The following is a 13,500-nucleotide window of genomic DNA, read 5'->3' on the forward strand; positions in this document are numbered from 1 at the left end:
ATTACTCATTGCAAGATCTTGTGGACAGCATTCTTGTGAGCGTCGTCGTCGTCGTATCATTGGATGCTTTTTCATGGTTATCATTCTCTCTTGTTGCTATTCTGCTGTTCTATTTTCTAATGCAGCTGGAATTAATGTATTTTAAAATATTTCTCAGAATATATTTAAGCTGAAAAGTTTGCTCTACCGGAGTTATTTTGGTTTCCTAGATAATAAAAATATCAAAATCATCGAAAATTATATGAAAAACCAAGCAAGAGTCTCTAAACATAATTTTACTAAAACAATTCCATTATATTATCAAATAGATTTTAACAGATTTTTTATTATTATTCTAGACCAGGTTGCGCGTACTTCGATTAATTCTACGGACTTTAAAGTTAATAATTATGTAAATCTTTAGTAATCATCATATTAGTAACCATATAATTTTTTAAAAAAAAAATTTATACACGAGAGATTCTCAAGATGTTAAGTTAACCTAGAAAATTTAAAGTAAAAGTAAATGATTTTCTTATGAAGAAGATGGTCTCTGATCACGAGCAATTTAAAGAGGCTTTCTGTTCCTCGTGACTTCAGAGTTCATGTGTGGCCTGGAAAGCTTGGCAATATTAGGCATGGTTTGTGCAGATCTACCTGCAGGTTGTATTCATTTAATAAAGTGTTTTCCAGTTCTTTGATCATTGGTTACGAAAAGGGTGTTTAAATTTTATCCCAATATTCTATTGTTGAAAAAGATGTTATACTTGATCTCTTCCAAATATCCCATCCAATCTTTACTTGCAGGTATATTTACACCACCACATGTGACCAATTGGAGAGTTTAAATTATTAATTGTAGTCATGATGGCATCAAAAGTTATTGAATTTTTTTTTTCATGGTCACGGGAAATCCTTGTGTTAACTTTTTTGGCAGATTTAATAATTCGTTGTCAAAGAACCATCTCAACCCAATAACTTAAGTTTTTAGGTGAAGTTCCATGATATGATTTATATTATTCTCTAACACACCCCCTCAAGTGAAAGCCTTTTGGGCTTCAAACTTGCACAAGCCCACATTACCTTGTGCTTAATTTTTATCAAATAAATAGGGATGGTGAGATTCGAACTCGTGACCGCTTAGTCATCAAGGCTCTGATACCATGTCAAAGAACCATCTCAACCCAATAACTTAAGCTTTTAGGTGAGGTCACGGGATATGATTTATATTATTCTCTAACATTCGTAAACTCACCCGTTAATACCAGGGTAAACCACACTCAGATTAACCTGAGTTAAAAAAAAATACAAAAAAAGATGTTTAAGTGGTCTGATAAAGAATTTGAGTTAATCTAATTACTTAACAAGATTTAATTAAAAAAAAATTGCAACTCATTAATTATTTTTTTAATTAAAAAATATTATTTAAAAAAAATAATATTGTTTTTTAAATAAAATTTGATTTGGGATGACTAGATAATTTAGATACCATATCAAAACTATTAGACTGAGTTTAAAAACTATGGACTCAACTTTGCACTTCTCATTCATAATATAACTTATTAATCTGCATTTATGCTTTGCATGTACCAGCACAAGTGATGCTAAACATTGCAAAAAATATACTATACGAATAACCCAGTAATCTCGATACTGAATCAACTATTAGATTAGATTTAAAAACTATAGACTCAAATTTGCACTTGTCGTTCATAATATAACTTATTAATTTACATTTATGCTTTGCATGTATAAGCACAAGTGATGCTAAACATTGAAAAAATATATTATACGAATAAATTTCTAGATCATGATTTTAAAATGTAATTTACTTGTATATATTTCATTGATATAATGATATGTATATTTTTTTTATTTTTTTTGTCATGTTTTTTTATAGGTGTTTTCGATTATTCTTTCAACTTGTAGGCTTCCAAAAATAATAATTAAAAAAAACTTCTGTTGATTATACCTTATAGCAATTTATGAAATTATTCAGAGTTTCCTTTCAAATAAGATGACTTTTTTCATTCCCCCCCCCCCCCTGAGAATTGTACTTTATTATTGTCTAATCACATAAAATAGTTCATTAAAAATTCTATGTGAAATATATGACACATATTTATAGTTGTTTAAACATTTGATTATTTATCGGTGAGAAAAACATATATATAATTTATTTATTTTTAACCCACGTGTGATGAACATTGCATGTTGCCTATCCTATGCATTTGTGCTATATTTTTTTTAGATTAACGTGGGTGTTTGGACTAACTTGCGTGTACCTCAACTAATTCCACGAGTCCTAAAATTAACGACCATGCAAACTTTTAGTGGCTCTAAAATCTTATTAAAATCAAAGTCATCTTCTCCCGCACAACTAAACAAGGTCTTATACCATTGAGCTTTTACGAAAATATCTATAATAATAAAAAACCCTAATGAGTTATTTTTTAATGATATAATTTTGTTAATAAATTTATCAGTAATTAAAAATACTAATAGAATTTAGCTTCAGTAAATTATTATCCAATTTTCTATTAGTATGGTGTCACCCATGCCTTTTACTTTATGATAAATTAAAAATATATTAAGATAATATTTTTTTACTTTTTTTTAAAATATATATTTAATATTAAAACATTAAAATGATGAAAAACATATAAAAAATTTGAAGAAGAAAAAATTTCAAAGCTACGATTCAATCTCAGCACCAAACACCAAGAGTGTTTGGAAGTATGATATAGATTGTTTTTCTCCTGAAAATATATTAAAATAATATTTTTTTATTTTTTAAAATTTAATTTTAACATCAGCACATCAAAATAATAATAAAAATATTAAAAATTAATTAATTTAAAGCATTAAAAAATCAAATCTTGATGAAAACAAACATGTCCACCTTCAATGCCAAACACCCCCTAGAGAGTGCGTCACTTAAAAAAGTTAAATTCATTATGGTCTTCAAATTTAGGCATGTTTTCGTATCATACCCTTAAAAATTAACACTAGCCATCCCCTTCTTAATTTTTATTTTTTAAAAATATTCGTTAATTTAATCCATCCTTGACACTTGAGCCTCTCGATCCCTAATCATAATTTAATCCATCCTTGACACTTGAGCCTCGCGATCCCTAATCATATCTTCCCTAATCATAATTTAATCCATCCTTGACACTTAATTTTCATTTTTTTTAAATATTCGTTAGTTCTCTATAGTTCTTTTTCTTGCTTGCTGTCCTACATAGGATACCATACAATAATCAGTGCAGAGCTACTTCTGCTGATTCCTAATAAGTTCCCCTAACCACCATAACGTTTCTTTCCTCTGGGAGGAGAGTGATTTTATTTATTTATTTATTATCGTATACCCTTAAATTTAAAAACAAACTAGCCAAATTGTTAGTTATCTGTTGCTTTTAGTGTTCGAGGCAAAATCATTTATTGGTGAGGTAATAAAGCATTTATAGTAGTAATAGTGTCGTTGTCTAAATTTAATTTAGTAGTTGAGAAAAATATTTGGTTAATTTAAAGTAAATTTTTGTTTATAAAACCTTTAAATTTAGAAAATTAATTGTTGTGCAAAACGCTACCCATTTCCAGCACAAAGCCGATAGCGTTGAATGGAAGAAATTATAAAATATTTATAAATTACCACTTTTCTTAATTACCAGCATAGACTTGGTCTGGTTCAAGGTCTGGATCTCAGGTTTTGACCGGGTTGTCCGAGTCAATTCTTTTTTATTAAATCAAAACGATATTATTTTAGTAAAAAAAATAAAAAGTCAACGGGTTGCAACCGGATTTTTGACCAGGTCGCAAGGTCAACCAGTCGAATCATACTGGATTTTTTATTTTCCTATTTTTTTTCAACCCGGCTCCAATCCCGAGTCGGCCGAGTTCTAGGTTGACTCGCCGGGTCGGGCTGGATTCAAAACTATAATGACCAGAATTGATGAAAATTAAATAAGAGGAAAATAGTTCTATTTTTCTCTTAACAACTGTAAGTATCCAATGCTTTAAATTAATGAGTGATGTGAACTATAGAGTTCCCTCGTTAGGTTTCATGTAAGATGGACCTCGTAATTACGAAACCCACCACTCCAGTACTTTGAGTAAATGAGAAATATCTTGAAATATTTTCTTTTCACACCATCTATTAAATACTACTTATTTGACTCGTATATTGTTATAAGTTGTTTTTTAAAAAAAAACAATTAGTTATACAAACAATTTTGAAGGGTTATTTTATATAAAAAATTCATAGTATAAATCAAAAGGTTTATGAACGTATTTAATTAAATAAATTGATAACTATTTTTATAGATAAATAAATAAGTCATTAACAATAACTAAAAGTAAAATTAGAGAAATTAAGAGATAGATATAGATTAAAATATTTGATCTTGTAATATAAAATATTTAACTGGTTGTGTTTATTGAATTTGTTTATTAAAATCAATAAAAAATATTAAAATAGACACATACATGAAATTAAATTGAATAAAAAAAAATACTATGCAAGGTATTAGAAATATCATCTAAAAATAAATATTTTTAATTTTTAAAAATAAAATTCATCTATATAAAACAAAACAATATATAAATAAATCACAATAATATCTTAAAAAATTAAATACACACAAGATAATTTAAAAAAGAAAATCTATATTAAAATAAGATCTGCAAAACTTGTGGTCTAGGTTATGAGATTGAGATAAATCGATAGAAAATAAATTGAAGATAACCACAAAACTAATTATTTTTTTAAAAAATAATATAGAATGATGAAATCATAAAAAAAAACTATAAAAATTGTTGAATTGCATTAACTTTTCAAGATCGTGATCTGGATTATTAGATTGTAGCATCATAAATAAAAAAAATTGTGAAGTCCAATTTCTAATAAATAAAATGTTGAAGGATGGAATAAAAAAAAAGTCGATGAAACAAAATGATCTAAAAAAAATTATAATTAAAAGAATAAGGGTGAAAATAAAATAAAATAAAATAAAATTAGAGGATAAATAAAAATCTTTTACTAAGGGTTAAATTGAAAAAACAACTTTTACAAAAAAAAATTAAAAGAATGAGGACCAAATAAAAAAAAATTATAAACTTTGATTACAAGATGAAATTGAAAACAAATAAAACTTTAACAAATAAGAAATAAAATTAAAAATTAAAAATAATAAAAATTAAATAAATAAAAAATGAAATTAACAAAAAAAAAAAAGGGTTTATCGCTCACAATTACAGATGTATAGTACTGACTCCTTTGAACATATATCCAATGCACTCTCTATATTCTCACACTTCTCTTACGTTCACATAGTATAAACAACACTTTGACCTTTATATCCATTACATTTTATTTTATTTTTACTTTCACATCCACTTTCAAAGCATCCTAACCCCATATATCAAAGTTATTAAGGCATTGCTTCTTTGAGTGGCTTAGCCATGTTTTTTATTTTTATTTTTTCTTACAAATTAAGTTTTTTTTTTGGTGTTTTAGTTTATATTTTGATATGTTAATAGTAAAAATAATTTTTTAAAAAAATATTTTTTTAATATATTTTCAAACAAAAAACATTTTGAAAAATAATTTTTATCATAATATCAAACATTATCTAAATCAAACTTTACTCATGACTTGATTTAAGATTTAAATGAACAATTAATTTAAAATAATATTATTTTATTATTTTGAAGATTTAAAAAAAAAGTTTAAGTAATATTATCATATCACGATTTAAGCAGCAAAAAACAACCGAGTCAATCCTGAGTGACTCTTTTTTTTTAACCCCGAGGCAGGATAGGGTTTAACAATTTTGGCTAAATATATATTTGATGTTAAAATTTAATATTCTAAGGTAACAAGGCTAGCTGTATAAGATATATCGCCTCAATAAAAAGTCAGAGATTCAAACCTCAGCTATCAACCTCTGTTAAGCTCGTGTCTCCATCTTTGAGGGCTTCCAGAAGTTTAAAAGCCTTAACTTTCACACCATAGACGGTTAGAAAGTGGAAGGCATCTGTAGACAAAACAATTCTTAGAACTTTGGTGGTAGTTGTGTATTTATTGATTTCGGCTGGCGAGTAGTGTTGCTATCTGATCTCCATATATAACCTTCTAAACCTACTTTCCTTCACAGAATTAACAGCATAATACTTGCTTGTGTCCTCATAAGAAAAGGGAAGGAAGAAAGATGTCGAAACTAGGCATCGCCACCATAATTCTGACCCTAGCCCTCATTTCAACAGTGCCAGCAAACACGGCAGCAGCCCCGGCCCCGGCGGAAGCACCTGCACCTGTTTCAGGTCTTGGTCCGGCCGCCCCGGCTCCCGTGGAAGCACCTGCACCTGTTTCAGGTCTTGGTCCGGCAGCATCTGGACCAATCCCTGGTAATGATTGTATAACAGCAGTGGCGAATGCGTCTGATTGCTTGGATTATGTAACAACAGGAAGTAACTTGACCGTTCCTGCCAAGAATTGCTGTCCTGAGATTGCTGCGTTGATAGATAGCAATGCTTTATGTTTGTGTCAGTTGCTTAGTGGTGATGTTGCTAAGCAATTTGGGCTCTCAATTGATTTCGGTAGAGCTGTTAAACTTCCTGCAGTTTGCAAGATCGCTAATGCTCCTTCAGTCTCCTTGTGCTCAGGTAATTAAATAATATAATCAACTGCTTATATAATCTAGGAGAACTCCTTAATTTCTTGTTTTTTTTTTCCTTTAATTACCATAAGATTAATGGAAAAGGGACAGTTTTCCATACATGAAAAATAAAAAAGAAAAAGAGTTGACATTACACCAATGTTTTAAGCATTCTATATAATACCGAATATTTAAATACAATAATAATATTTTCAAAGCTCAAATAATTATTGAAATTGAAAATTTAAGTAAATTAAGTGTTAAATACCTTAACAAATGTATCATAGCTTAGTCAAATCTTTTTTTCTCTTAAAAATTTCAAACTATTACCTTTTTTACTATTATTTATTCAAAAGTATAATATTTTATTTTAAAATATATCAAAATATTATTTTTAAAAAATTATTTTTAACATGAAACACGCACCTGTCATTCCTTTGCTTTTCTTGCTCTAGATTTTTTTTCTTTACAGGGCTAGTATTTTATTTATTAGATGAAATAAATCAAATCCAGCTTTAATTATTTAACAAATTCATGTCTTTGTAACAAAAACTAATTATTTCCAAATTAAAATCCAATAATTTACATTATTTTCTTACATTCATGAAACTGCATGGAGAGTTTAAATAATAATAAAAAACTCTTTTTTTTTCCTTTTTTTCTACTAATAACATGTAAACCGATTTTCGATCAAAGAACAAAACACATTCAGCTATTTAGTCCGTGTTTGTTTTCCCGTGACACCACATTCTAGAAAGTAGAAAGACAAGTTTTTTTTTAAAATTATTATATATTTTTAAATTATTTTAGTACACTCGTATTAAAATAAATAAAAAAATAAAAAAATATTATCTTTACCGCCGCTACATCAATGCCATGTGGCGTGATCACGGGAAAGCGAGCTGCCAGTTTCTGTCATTTATGACCCGCACCAAGATTCTCTGTTACTCTCAACCAATCACGTGGTAGATCTTCCTCTTGTTTTTAAATATATTTATGAATATACGTCCATCTGTACTATATCTATCCCGTGGATTGATTTTAAAAAAATTAAAATTAAGTTAAACTTGTTTAATCTAATTCAGTTTTTAATAATATAATTTACTGTCGAATCTCTTCTTTTTTTAAAAAAATAATAATAATTAACCAATAACATATAAATCAACTGTTGTATAGTTGCGGGATTCCCAGTAGCTGCTCCTGCAAGCGGTCCATCAACAGGCTTACGACCTCCAGTCCCAGGTACTGCGCCTCTCTCTCTCTCTCTCTCTCTCTCTCTTTTTTCCAACTATGATTTTGTATGATTTTCTTAGCCAAGTTCTTGTTTTTCACTGTTGATGATTTTGAATATTATTAGTCTAATAATTGTTGAAATTAATGGATTTTAAAATTACAGCTGCTGAGTCCCCGGGAGGATTAGCGGCAAGCCCATCAGCTGGAGAAAATGGCGCTGCTTCAAGCACTGCAGGCTCAGCTTTCGCCGTCTTTGGTGGCTTAGCAATTTCAATTCTTTCAACATTGTTCTGAGTTTTTTCCTCACTTGTAGCTGTTCATTTAAGTCTCGCCATTTTATTAAATACTGTAACCATGAGATCTTGCATGTCTATTAGCAAAATAAAGTGTGGGATTTATTGAATTTATTTCATTAAAAAAAATTCACCTATCCACTTTTAATTTCCGACCTATAATATCTAAATCGACATAAAAATAAAATATAGAAAAAAATAACCTGATACAAATCAACTTATATATACTATAATTATAACCTGGTCAATAGATTGATTTAAAAAGCTCATGAATCTATATTATAAATATTGGTTTAGATTGGGTTTGAAGTTGAAAAAAAAAATTTGATGTAATAAAACTGAGGGTTGACTCATAAGCTAATAACCTAAAGGTTTTTTTTGTCGAATATATCAATAATAATCATGGTTAGTCCAAGTATTTTCATTAGTTCTAACACTTTCATGTCATCATTTGCACTCACATGTCAATCTGCTATGGACAAACAATCTAAAGAAGGAAAAGATTTTTAAAAAATAAAACAAAAGTGAAGTAAAAAAAAATCACGTTGGACCCTCAAACAGGACACGAGAATCGAGAACTTGGGCTATTTGTTAGGAATCGGATCTTGAGCGGTTGGGCTGGGCTATGCTTTGGACACAGGTCTTGGCACAGAAAATTAACAAATGGGAGCTATATTAGTCCCCCAACTATCTATACATTCTTAAAAGGACCCCATGATTATTAGTTTTTCAATTGTGCTCACAAAGTCTATGCATGTTAATATTTTATCTCTAAATTACATAAATTATGCAATAAAAAGGAAAACACGACATCTTCGGTCAGAAAAAGGAAGATTGTAAACAAAAGATATCCAATTGAGAAATATATAACAATTCAGGAGCAAAATTGAGAAGATTGACTACCATTGAGGATCTGGGAATTACTTGGAGGATTGCCCTTAACTAATCAGATGTTCAAGTATAATTGAAGTGTCCGATGAGTATCCATAGATATCCAAATGTACTCCTATTGTATTGGGTTACCCGGAAGCAAAATTGGTTGAGTTGGCGACTCGGGAAATTTTAATGTAAGACAAATACTCTACTAGAGCAAAACAAGTTTGAAGCAATATGGTGAAGGACTAATTTTTCAATGGACTGGAGATTAAGAATGAAGAAAGACTGGAACCTAGCATATACAACAGGGAAAGTTCAGTAAAGCTAAAATGACTATGGAGAAATCAATCTAAGCAGAGATGAGTGAGATCCAGCAGAACACAAAGTAAATATGATCAGAAACAGGGATGAAGCGCAGCAGCAGTATCTGACGAGACACATCAGATGATCAGAAGATTCAGAACCAGCGTGCATACAGTCCAGGAGCAGCTGCAACGGAGGAAAATCACAATTGAAGAATAGAAATAACAGCGGGATAAAAAGAAAAGAAAAGGATTAATAACTCAATCTTAGAGCGCGATAACATTATTCATTGGTATCCCAGTATGATCAACATTAATATTCTTTGGATCCAAGGTCTTCTCACTAAGCCTAAGAAGGCTCCTAGTAGCTAAAATTGCCTGAGGATTGATATCATGCAAAGACCTTGAATGCAAACTTCTACATGCTGCACAAGCTGCCCCAATCAATTCTTTGTCTTTTTTAGGACCCAAAAGGCAATGCCCTAATATCCTCAAAACAGGTTGCAAGATCTCCCATGGCAAAGGAACCCTCCCTTCCTTTGTAACACTCTCTTTGCCAACACTTTCTTGATCATCCTGAGTCTCACAGTCTTTACTCGCATCATCATCTTGACCAGACCAAACCTTAAAAAATTCAAAACAATCAATCTTAGACCCCACGGGCATCAGACTATCAGAGAGATCTTACTATAATATAACTCTAATGCAACCCCGACAATTCTTGCCCTTTTTGTTGATCTCACCGTCCCATGAGGCTCCAAACTTGGAGATATCACAGCTAGGTTTAATTCTGCAGCCTTATTATCCTTTGTAGGCTCTTTTGTTTCATGATATATACTTGAATATGATAAATCAGGCACGTTAACATTCATAGCATGGCCTGCTCGTGAGGTGGTTTCGTGCGCATAAAGGGCTAACAAAACTGCCTCAAAACCAGCCAAGGGTTTTTTTAGGGCAACGCGGGATAGATAAAGGCCAGCAATGATAGTAAGGAAACGTAAGACGACAAGCTGGAGATGGGGCTCTGAGGATTGGAAGGTGTCATAGAACCAACGGCAGAGACTGTTGTCACCTGCACCGGAGTCGGGGAGACGGAGGAGGGATGAGACTTGAGAGGAGATATCAGGGTCGTGGAGGAGGGAGAAGGCAGGGTCTTGATCTTGAGAGGAAAGGAGAGGAGGAGGCATTGTGGTTAGAATGGAAGAAAGGGATTGAATGGTTAAATGAGTACTAGAGGAGGAGGGAGAGGTCTCGGGGGGGACATTGAAGGCTGTGATGGTGGTGGTCTCAGTGGTGAACGTGTCTTGTGATATGGATGTGGTAGGGCTATTATTGGTTTCTTCAGATGAGGAGCTATCTTCTGACATCGTTGGAGGGGGAGATCAGGAATTTGTGAGAGAGAGTTGATTAAGCGGAGGAAAAATCTAGGAGTATGATTTTCGTTATTTTTAAAAATATATTTTACTTATAAATATATTAAAATAATATATTTTTTTATTTTTTAAAAATCATTTTTAATATCGGTGCATTAAAATAATCTAAAAATATTAAAAAATATTAATTTTAAGTTAAAAAAATCAAAATTTTTTAGAATGCGGTTTGGACCGCATTCCGATACGCTTTAACCGTGCTTTTCAAAAAAAATTTTAAATTAATTTTTTAGGTATTTTTGGATCATTTTGATGTCAAAAATATTTTTTTAAAAAAAATTATTATTTTAATACATTTCCAAGTAAAAACATTTTAAAAAATAATTTATATCCCTCCTAAACACCCATTTAATGGTCTAATTTACAATAGTGTCTAGTATCTATAATAATTAAGATTTAATATTTTTAAAGATTTAATATGAAAAACTTATGTGTTCTACATGCACCATTAGTTGTTCTTACCAAAGAATTTTACTAAATTACAATTCATGATAATTAATAAAATGATTAATATATTGATACAAGTAAGTGTGTGTTTGGTAATGTAATGTATAATTATACATTCATTAAAATAACTTTTTTTGATTTTTTTATTTGTATAGAAACATATAAAAAATATTAATTTAATATATTTGAAATGAAAAATAATTTTAAAAACTAGAGTTAAAGTGATAAACAAATAATAAATTCTAAATGGATTGAGATCCTTTCTCTCTTAAATGAACAAAATGAGGCCGAAACTTGCATCAGAGTATTGGGCTTACGGGAAAGTCGAACTGATAAAGGCTTAAAAGGACTCTAGCGACAACACTTTTTTCCGATCTACAAATACTATCAATTTTTTTCAAAATATTTTTTATTTAAAATTTTATTAAAATAATATTTTTTTTAATTTTTAAAAATTATTTTTAATATTAGTACATTTAAAAAATATAAAACAATAAAAAAATAATTTTTTAAAAAAATCAAAATTTTATTGAACACAGTTCAAATAGTCTCTCAATCTTCTCCACTAGCCAAATCCTTAGCAACAAAACAATAATAAATAAAAATTATTAAAAAATTTCTTCAATCTCAACATGTCAACATGAAAAAACTACAAAACATCTCACATTTTCTCCCATTATAAATTTTAATTTGATTGAAAAGAAATTCTTCAACCTAACAAAACTATTTATAATTTCTATTTCAAAGATATTCTCTTTAACCTCTTTTTAAATAGGTAACGTTAAAAACTCTATATTTATCTATTAATTTTCTTTTGAATTCCTGGAAGATCATATAATTTTATTTCCTTCTATTATTTTTGATTTATATTCATCAAGTTCTTATCTTTTGGAAATTTGGATTGTCATTTATTTTAGAAAAAGACAATTAATGATAAGATTGACTCATTCTTATATGAAAATATATGGATTATTATTGATGTGCCTCTAGGTTCCAATGCAATTGGATATAAATGGGTTTTCAAAAAAAAATATAATAGTGATAGATCAATTCAAATTTTTAAAATAAAGTTAGTAGCCAAAGAACTTAAACAAAATTAATGAATGAATAGACAGTTTTGATAAACATGCTCCAATGACTCATATAACATTTATAAAAATATTGTTGACTTTATCATCAATCTATAATTTATATGTACATCAAATAAATGTTAAAATAACTTTTCTTATAATGAATTAAATAAAAAGGTCTATATGAAACAACCAAAAGGTTTTGCTCTATTAGAAAACGAGCGTAAAGTCTATAAATTAATTAAAACTCTATATGGATTAAAACAAACACCTAAGCAATGACATGAGAAATTTGATTGTGTAATTTTATAATATATCTTTACGTGGATGACATACTTATTATTTACTAACATAAATGATGTTAATGATACGAAGAAATATCTAACCTTCAAAATTCAAAATGAAAAACTTAAATGATGTAGATACAATTGTGGATATCAAAATAAAAATAAAAACATAGTGGAGAGTTTTGTTCTGTGTCAATCTTATTATACTAATAAAGAATCGTTTGAATATCAAAGAAGTAAATACTCCTTTTGATGTTTTCTTTAAGTTAACAGAAAATACTGATAGATTAATTGTTCAAATTGAATATGTTAGTGCAATTGGTAGCTCAATACATGTTATGTATTGTACTAAACGAGATATTACTTCCACAATACATAAAGTGTCTAGATTTGAACAATTTTATTAATGAATTTTTTTAAAAAATTAAAACAAAGTCATATTGAATTTTTTTAAGAAACAACCAAACTAATTCTCACTTGAGTTTTGACCGGATCGATCAAGTTGCAAGTTGACCCATCAAGTTAGTCGGGTTTTAACTAATCAATTGTTATCTAGTTTAATATAAAACCTGACCAGGGCTAGGTCTCAGATAAAAAAATCTACCATATTAACTTGTTGAGTAGGACTAGATTTACACCATTATTATATGTTTGATATTGGATACATGATTTTTTTCAAAAATATTTTTCATTTTAAATGTATCAAAATATTTTATAATTAACACCTCTAAAAACAATTGGTTCTTTCCAAGGTCAACTTCTCTTTTAGCTTTTAAAAATGATTTGGGATATAATTATTTGACTTGGTATGGTTAGATCTCAATTCAAGTTTAATAATTATATTCAAGATCAGTAACTGTTTATTTAGAATCAAATCGTATATAAAATTAAATTAAATTCAATATGATTTGAATTCAATTGATA

At 29.1% G+C, this 13,500-nt stretch overlaps 1 protein-coding gene and 1 pseudogene across 1 annotated transcript; one reads left to right on the top strand and one right to left on the bottom strand.

Moving 5' to 3' along the window:
* Nucleotides 1–5,886: 5,886 nt before the first annotated feature.
* On the top strand, nt 5,887–8,274 carry LOC133698444 (non-specific lipid transfer protein GPI-anchored 2-like). Its single transcript, XM_062121364.1, has 3 exons — nt 5,887–6,645; nt 7,815–7,880; nt 8,035–8,274. The coding sequence occupies exons 1-3, from the start codon at nt 6,192–6,194 to the stop codon at nt 8,163–8,165; spliced, it is 651 nt and encodes a 216-aa protein (XP_061977348.1). The 5' UTR covers nt 5,887–6,191; the 3' UTR covers nt 8,166–8,274.
* A 1,335-nt stretch (nt 8,275–9,609) lies between these two features.
* LOC133699376 (uncharacterized) lies at nt 9,610–10,709 on the bottom strand (annotated as a pseudogene).
* Nucleotides 10,710–13,500: the final 2,791 nt, after the last annotated feature.

The sequence above is a fragment of the Populus nigra genome, chromosome 7 (genome assembly GCF_951802175.1).
Source record: "Populus nigra chromosome 7, ddPopNigr1.1, whole genome shotgun sequence".
Taxonomy (NCBI): domain Eukaryota; kingdom Viridiplantae; phylum Streptophyta; class Magnoliopsida; order Malpighiales; family Salicaceae; genus Populus; species Populus nigra.